Consider the following 9,430-nt stretch of genomic DNA (forward strand, 5'->3'; position numbering starts at 1 on the left):
TGTCAATTTATAATTAATTTATCTTCGCAGTCACTATGGAAAGTCATTTAACCATGTTCAAAAAGGCGGAGATAATTGTATTATATGAACAAAATATTACAATTGGTGAAATCGCAAGACGTTTAATGATATCGGTAAGTAACATAGAACTGCAAATATAATTTTATTTGACCGTTAGAATATTTGTATTTGTATATGCTAAGTATTTGTATTTTTTGTTTGCAGAGGAGAACTGTTCAATTATGGGTTCACCGATACGCAGATTTGGGACATGTAGACAGTAGTCGTCTATACGGATGCATCACCACGCCATCGAGAAATCGTAGCTGCACATAGCGCTGATCCGTTCTGCAGCACCTGTTCTACGGCCACAACACATAATCTATCCCTACGAACCGTACGGGTTCACTTGCGTGCTGCTGGGTTGCGGTGTCGGAGGCCGACGAAGAAAATTGCTCTAACCGATCAGCATCGTCGAAACAGAGTGCGTTTTGCGACTGACTATTTTAAACTTTGATTGGTGCAACAATGTGATGATATTTAGTGATGAAAAGTCCTTTAAATCAGACAAGGATGGACGTAAGATATTATGGCGAAAAAGTGGTGAAAATTATAGTTATTGGGGTTAGCTCAGTAATTTTTATTTTTCCATTTGTATAAGACTTTAGTTATTTGGTTAAATACTTATTATTATTTACAATTATGGGTAAGCCAATGTGTTAATGATGTTATTGTTACTGAGGTTGGAATAAGTTATCTTATTTCTAGCTAATTAACATGTTGTTTCATATAACTAATGACTTGCCTATTTACTTTAGTAAAACAGCCAGTCCATCCTTTTCTGATGTTTATTATTATTTAAAACTGCTAATTGAAAATTTTCCTTATTAATATAAACTACAACTATGTTTTAAAACGAAAAACAACAAAAACGTAACATCCTTAATGTTTATGTTACGGCAAGAATAAATTTGGTTATTTTAACACTTAATAACTTGTTTCATTTACTTTCTGTGTTGCTTTTATTCGTATATACTACAATACTATTATTAACCATCTTAAAAAATTAATTAAATCTATAAAAAAAACAAAAAAGGGATATTGTAAGTTCAGTGGGATTTGAACCACCATACCGAAAATTGTAAGTCTTGTATCATACCAACTGAGCCATTCAATCTATTACAATGCCTTGCAAAATTTTGCTTCATATCATAAAAACAATGAATCATTGTCACTGGCACAACTACATGCTTACAATATCCATGTGTGGGTTGCCCAGAACTAAATAATTACGTCGACGTCGCCGACACACACATACACTACCTACGTTAGTGTGCCCTGCCGACCATTTAACGTTGCCGTGTGTACATACCCTCTATTCTATTCTATTCTATTCTCTGTGGGGGTGTAAGTACCTGCACCTGGCTCTCTCGAATGGAACCTTTGTGCATATCCCCAAGGTCTAAACTGCCTTCCTAAGCTTGGACCATTTCCACACCACGCTGGTCCACTGCGGGTTGGTGGGTTCACATATCTAGATGTGCTAGATCTAGATATGCAGGTTTCCTCACGATGTTTTCCTTCACCGTAAGAGCGATGGTATACATTGTACTTAAGTTAAAAGAACTCATTGGTACATGTCAGCGCCGGGATCGAACCCGCATCTCTGGCGTGAGAAGCGGGCGCTTACCCGACTGAGCTACCACCGCTCTTGTACATACCCTCACGAACAATGAAAAAGTTACAGTGACAACAACTCCAAATTAATTCTCATATTTAAGTACATTTAACAGCGCATCGGAATATTTTGATTGAATTCTAAATTAAACGTTCTTAACTTTGGGATCATTTGGTTTCGACAATTTATAAGTGGAACTTTTTCATTATCCGTGTCTGTAGTAGGAATAGGCCCCTCTATTGCACTCGTTTGAGTGTAAGCCGTTTATAACCTTTCCATATAAACCGACCGAAGTTGATTGAAACAATTGTTTATTAAAATGAACGACGTTTAATCCTTGTTTTGGCCGCCATTTTACATATATTAATTTAAAAATGCTTTTAGATTTTGCTATAAAATACCCCGACGCTGTTTTATAAACACCGTTGCATTTTAAAATAAAACGATGGGTTTTCTGCATGAATGAATTTTCGCATAAACTGGATTAAAATCATCGCTTTTACATAGATCGACTTACCTTCAATTTTAGTGTCGTAAGCTATTCATACATCAAACTTTTACACACTAGGCCAGCGTGGTGGACTAGGCCTAAATCCCTTCTTTCATTGGAAGGAGACTCGAGCCCCAACAGTAGGGAAGTGATGGATTGTGATGATGATACCTGAAACAAAGTATTCTTATCGAATTAAACAACCTCCTATCACTTGTATTCTGACATTTTTATGAAATGATAAAATGAGAATGGCCAAATCTAACCCGTTTGCAGGCACTAACCAAACCTATTTTTATTCAATGATAAAGGTGTTCTAAAAGAGGGGAAAATATTTAAAAAAAAAACTTAGTATGTGGGAAACATCTACTCAGTACAAAGACTTGATCTTTCAGCACCTATATTTTCGTTCTCCCATGCCTCATAGTAATAAAATTTACACCATTATAAAATATAATGTAGTCATGGGCTACACATCAGTATATGTTTCATCAATGGCTGCTCTGTTGGGTCATGGCGCCATAGAGAAATGGCCATTCTCCTTTCCAATAACATTATCTTTCATCAAACAGACAATTCATCTGGCGCAGACTCTTCCGGTTCAGACAGCGATCGCTCGCGGTCGCCCTCCCCTCTCCGAGTGAAACCAGCTAAGAAGATACAGAAGAATAAAGAAGGTAGCAAGAAGAAGACTGAGGTCACGATGAGCGCGACTGAAGTTGCCAAGTTGCTGGTGAAAGCTGTTGAGGAGGGTAAGTGAATCTGTGTTTTAGACCACGATAGAAATTGTGGGTGCTATAAGTTTAGAGTGTTTATTTATCTGGATCAAGTAATTCCGATTGATTCGAATGCATTTTTTTCATGTTTTATCAACAAAATATGAAAATTGTAGCTAAAATCTGATGCAGGGTAGAGTTTTTTTTAAATATACTTTTGCAGAACATACTTTATGTTGTTTATGTATGCGTTGTCCTAGGCTATCACCCCACGCAGTTTTTCGTGCTACTTACTGGACACCCTGTACATTGTATATGTCGCAGTCATCTGGTTTAATCTCCTGTTTGATTGAACCGTTAGCCCGTTCATTGGATGACGCTACTCAGTTGAATGACTAAAGAACAACTCGTCAAGTGGTTGACTGTAACGTCTAACGTCTTGACTGAACGTTATTCAGCGAAGTCGTTAAATGGGATATACATAGTATAGCAACTTTGTAATGTCTGGTTAGGATGAACATGACCAGACAAGAGTCAACAAAAAAACTATGTCACAAAGCTCTCATCTCACAAATTAACTAAACAATAACAATAAACGTACCTTGATAATGTTGTTCATAATTATCCAGTTTCAGCACATTTTTTCTTTGAAACTATCCGCCGGCGGTGAAATAATAGGTAAATCCATGTTGTCACACTATTTCAACATAAATAACGCACTTAAAAGCTAATTTATTTGCAAAAAATAACAATACAAGTGATTTTTATGTCAGCTGTTCGCTGTTAGACGCCATATTTGTTTTATTCACCACCTGACTGATTTTTAGACCGCTAACTAGTTGGACGTTTTGTGACGCTTGTACAATCAACGTTCGGCCTAGTCATAGAACTGAATAGCGTCATCCAATGAACGGGCTAGCGGTTCAATCAAACAGGAGATTAAACCAGTTGCCTGCGACATATATACCCTAATGATTACTACCTATTTACCCCACCCAGTCTTCAAGCCAGAACCTATTTCCAGACCTAACCGAGGCGCTCCGCTGGCTCGCAGAGAACCTAGAAGAAGTGGCTCTAGACCAAGAAGCGGAAGGCTTTGACCCCACTTCTGAAGGCACTCCTCTGGTGCCCATAGCGAGCGAGTCTGTGAGCGCTATGGAGAACGAACTATTCCAGAAAGTTCTGAAAGGAGTTGGTGTTATGCCGCCTAGCGATGAACAGGTATATATTTGTTTTTTTTTTGTTTTATGGTCCTAATTTAGCTATGTGTAGTGTTTGGTTTGAAAGCAGTAGCGTTAAACGAAACTAACATACTGAACAATATAAGTTGTAAAGGTTGTAGACATTTTAGCATTATTTAGTGCCCAAACGAGTGAGTCTGTTAGAGATATGGAGAATGAACCATTCTAGAAAGTTCTGAAATGAGTAGTGATGCCGTCTGCGTCTAGCGATGGAAAGGTAGAGTTTGTTCATAATTTAAAAAAGAATTTGTCTTGGTAACCTGACCCCTCTCAAAGTGACAATAATGGGTCAGGTTTCTTGGCCCCAGGCCAGACAGTAAAGTTAAAAAATGAAGGAAGGCTTTTAAAGATTATTTAAATAATTATCGCTATTAATGGTATCGTTATTATCTTTTTATATTTATCTGTAAATAACGACAAAGTTAAATAATTCTAAAGTCGAAGTTCAAACTGTGTTGTCCTCCCAAACTTATCCTACCGCTAAATCCATTAAAATTTGTAATTGTATGAAACAGTAACCCTATTTTATGATAATGATAATAGATAACTAACGAAACCTAAAATATACAAGGTTTTACCATTAAATTGTAGCCGAGAGCTTACGAAAACATTACCTTCAATTTGGAGAAACATAAACTTTGCTCTGAATTTATAACAAAGGGAATAACTAAAGGAAAATAATTATATAAACGAATGACAATAAGTACTGGAATATTTCATAACAGCTAAATACGCGTTAATTAAATTCCTTGATTACAATGTCTCAAGCATTTCACAAGCGGAGATAATTTTGCTTGTAATAAGTAGAATTCCATTTCATTACCTTCGGGCTTGCTTCAAAGCTTTTTGCTTAGTAGTGGAATAGTAAGTAATTACTAACTGAACGGAGTGTTTGCAAAAGGGATTTATTTCTGCACCTTCTTTTTGTTCTGTTCTGGTTTGTTGTTAGTAGTTTAAAATATAAAAAGGTAGTTGAGAATTTAACTTAGACTGTTGGAATGAGTCTTTCAACCATTAAATACATGCCAGGATTCGAATACAGGAGATACACCCAAGGTTTTTTTAGTGTAGGATCAAATCACAAGGCAAATTAAAGATTGTTTATTTATTTAAGGTGTACTCGATCTCATCTTGCAGAGTCACAAGAAGAGTTCCAGTGCATATCCGATCTTTTTAACAACCTAAAAAATATTATTTTATTTTAGGAAACCTATTGGCGTATACCTAGCAGTCTCCATTTCGACACAATCCGAAAACGACGAGAAATTATCATCAAAGCTATAAATAAAGAACTAGTAATAGATACCACTGAGGAAACTCAAATACCTGAACCAGAAACAAATGGAGCGAATGAATCGAGTGACGATGACGACTTATTCGATAACTTGAGAAAACTACGCGGAAATAACGAAGAGACATCGAGCCAAAGTAATCCGATTATTAACTCGAGCAATCGGAAGAGAAGTAGAAGCATCGATTCAGATGATAGTAACAAGAGGGAGAAAATGCAAAAAATAGATGAAGGTGATGAAAAGGATGATGATGATGGTGATGACATTTTGTCGTTCGCAAAGAAAACTCTTGAGCAAACGGATTTGCCTGATACTGAAGACATTCTTGAGAGCGTGCCGCGAGCTATTTCTGGTAAGTTACTTAGTACCTATAAATATATTAAATATTGTGCTTTTTTAACTGACCACAGCATAGCTAATGTCACTTTAGTTTCACGTAGGTAGAGGGGCGTTATTATGTTACTCTTAATGAAATAAATGGCGGGATTTTTTGTGCAAATTCGTCGATCAACTCGTCTTTATAATAACTTTATATTATTTTAATACTATTTATTTTTTAATACTCTTCATGCTTGTAGGTATTTATTTACTACATAAGCATAGGTGTAAGAAAAGCGCTACAAATATAAATAGTGTGATTTATTAAAATTCTGAAAGAGTAATGTTCCCAGACGAATTTCCAACTTAAATTTTCACTACTACAAACAAGATAGTCATAAATCAAAATTTAACTTTTAATTAAATTCTCACCTACGTGTTTTGTAATAAAACACTTGCAGTCTGCTACGAAAATCTCGTAAATTATTGTTGCAAGAGCATTAGCCGCATCTGCGAATAAGTACCTACTCAAAATCAGCGTCAAATTAAAAGGCAAACGATGAAATTTCCAAGTTCAAAGCCTTTTTTATGAGAGCCGTTACCCGTTTAATATTTATTTATTTATTTATTTATTTATTTATTTAATAACTTAAACCTATCATTACAGCTACTCCAATGCGATAGGCAAGCAATATATTCGACTACTTAATGCCCCGACCCTCTGAGACTCCGCTAAGCGCATATTTACGGGGCTTCCAATAAAACTGTCACGCCTGATAGTAGAATATTTATTAATTCTTTAATAACACAAGGTATTAGTGAAAGTATACCTGGATCTACGAAAATAAAGTAATTTGACTATTCGAAAAATCATTTATCTGAAATGAAACGTTATTAGTAAAGTGTCAGTCGTTACTACATACAGTCTAATGTGTGTGGTACGATCTATCATGCCATAAACCACAATCGGCATAACTCTATTCCTATTCCTATAATCAGTTTATGGCAATAGGCACAAAGCGTCAGGTCCACGTAGGCCATCAAACATTTGATCCCTATCTAGATGAGTCCGTGTTTGAGATACCCTTGTCGGCCCCGCTCATTGTTTGGGCCTCGTCAATACGGCTCAGACTTGACTAGCCCGGCCTGAATTACCGGGATTTGTGTCAAACATTGCGCCTTGCCCGTTTGTTATTTGTCTTTACTGGGAATACAGATACTGTTGTGATAGGTTCTTAATTGTTGTCAATCGCAATTTAATTCTGAATTATTTTGGATGTCGTAGTATAAGCTGGTGGATGAAATAAGTAGTATTTATGTAATACGCAACTTAAAAAATACCACTAATTTCGTCCCACCCCCAACTTGAAGCATCCAAAAGAAAATCTATTAAATATTCGAACCCGCGCGCCGCAGCCGATTTCAAGAGCAAACTTTGCCCATCAAAATATTATAGCGAGGCGGTTTCCATAATCTTTATAAGTATTATCTCTGTCAAACCAGCCCTTCCCCGGCCGATGCCCCCGGGAGCGCGCACATTTCAGGGAGAAATCTCGCAATAAAACTGTTGGTAGGAAATAAATCAGTAGTTAACTTTTTGCCGGTCGTAGTCTAGTCAATTATTGGCTCGAACGGCTTCTTATTGGATATTTTATTTGGTGAGTGCGCACTGCGCAGTAAAATTGTATACGATATGATGCTTTCTGCGGTGATGGGAGAGAAACGCTCCTGTCATCCGTTTGGTCCGTAACTCTCGATCAATAGCCGACAACGCACCAAACCGTGAAAATGAGAGTTCGGAGAAAAATTTGTGCAATCTCGAATATTAAGGGACACAAAAGGAATATAAATGTGTCATTCATCACGGCCTCAGGCGCAATGTCAGGGAGCGTCACCCGACGCGACGTCCTTATACAAAATACAGTTATTTTTTGCAAAATAAATGAGTTCCCGAGTGTGAAGACGGCAGCGTATATTTTACTCGAGTTCTGTATCTAATGACGGCTGCCATGGCTTGATAACTCTTTTTAACGTCGTAATGGGGAGAAAATGAATTAAATTTGCTTGCAAAATGTAAAATATATTAAGGCCTTTGAAAGTATTTAGTACCACATGATCGCTGGTCAAACTAAAACTTTCCCCTAGTAACAAACTCTCGTAAACTAACTTTTACTCCCCAGAATAAAACGTCAGAGTTAGGTAGAGGGTAATAACGGTAAAAATGTATTTGAACAGCTGATTTACTCATAGAAGACTTATAACTAGTTTTAGTGTTTAGAACATAGTAGGTGTTTAAAAGCCATGACCCTCCATTCCATTATCAACAACAACAAAAAATGGCCTATGTTCCGAACACCATGTATAAACATTGTTTCTTCACAGATGACAGTGATGATGAAGATGACGCCGGGATGCTGGTCAAACCGGCGAAGAAACGAAGAGCCATTATTGATGATGATTCAGATTAATTAATTATATTTTCAGTTAAGTATCATGTTTTTAATATTAAGGACACTACAAATAAACAGTTTTAACTTTGAACTTTAGTTATGGTTTTTAATTTTCATGAGTCTCAAGTTAATTTTAAAATCGGTAAGTAAATGTATGGCCTCTTTTGGGTAAATAAGTAGGCAATTTAAAAAAAGTTAATTATTATCTCAGTTGCCTTTTATATTCTTGAGAGGCAAGATGAGTTAGTTTTTCATGAAAGTTGAGTTTTTTTTTTGCCTCTTACAATAATTTCATACATAATAATATACCTAAGTACTTACAATTTGTATTTGCAATAAAAATTGGAAGCAGTTTTAAATTTTTCATAGAGGACCCATAACGTACAACTTATTTTTTTTTGTATTCTTACAAGACAACTACAAACAACATGCATCTCACAATAGTATCGTATCGAGTCTTGAGTTCGTTTGTTTCTGTTATGAGGGCGCCGCGCCGCCCCGACAAATAAGGATTCCAATATCATTGGGCACGAAGCAATATGCACTGCGCATCACCACTTATCAGCGGGCTGGAATGCCGTTTTAGCGGATCCTCTTGGTATATTTATTTCATATTCATTTATTATATTTACCTACTATGATAAGACTTTTTTGTATTAGCTGCTTATCTTCTAAGCGTAGCAGCTAAAAAGCAGGTATACATAGATACAGATATACACAATACACATATTACCTATACTAAAGGTAAGTAATCATCACCAACCCGTATTTGTCCACAGCTGGACATAGGCACACTGTTCTCGGCTCTCCTCATCCTGGGCGTCCCACGGTACGTTAGCCAGTTTGTGGTGTCCACTCAAGAGCTCGTCTGCCCCACCGGTTATAGGTTCTTCGGCATGTATGACTGGCCCACTGAAACTCCCAACTTTCAGATTTTATGACCTATGTCGGTAGGTAAGTCGGAATATATTTATTAAATTCGTTATTACTAAGCATAAAATGAGAATATTAATAATAAGTATTAAATTTCAGTCAATTTTAAACCCAATATTAGCAATTCCTCGGCCAGGGTCATTTTAGCCCAGTCGACATTTACTCCCATGCCTCGGCACTCGATACCTACGCTCCTTCACGCGCAAACGATATTGCAGTGCAGGACACGACTGTATGTACTGTAGTGCAGGTACTATACCTTTTTATATACCTGCACATCTACCAACCATCAATGGAGCGAAGCTAACAAAA

General features: G+C 36.7%; 1 protein-coding gene across 1 annotated transcript in view; it reads left to right on the forward strand.

Annotated features, from left to right (window-relative positions):
• Positions 1 to 8,281, forward strand: part of LOC105387918 (protein timeless homolog) — a 32,961-nt gene extending 24,680 nt beyond the window's left edge. The window contains exons 19-22 of the mRNA XM_038105797.2: positions 2,741 to 2,920; positions 3,909 to 4,105; positions 5,331 to 5,769; positions 8,118 to 8,281. Coding sequence (XP_037961725.2) covers positions 2,741 to 2,920; positions 3,909 to 4,105; positions 5,331 to 5,769; positions 8,118 to 8,203 — 902 coding nt within the window. The 3' untranslated portion in view covers positions 8,204 to 8,281. The remainder of the gene's footprint in view (positions 1 to 2,740; positions 2,921 to 3,908; positions 4,106 to 5,330; positions 5,770 to 8,117) is intronic.
• Positions 8,282 to 9,430: the final 1,149 nt, after the last annotated feature.

The sequence above is a fragment of the Plutella xylostella genome, chromosome 9, assembly GCF_932276165.1.
Source record: "Plutella xylostella chromosome 9, ilPluXylo3.1, whole genome shotgun sequence".
NCBI classification, from domain to species: domain Eukaryota; kingdom Metazoa; phylum Arthropoda; class Insecta; order Lepidoptera; family Plutellidae; genus Plutella; species Plutella xylostella.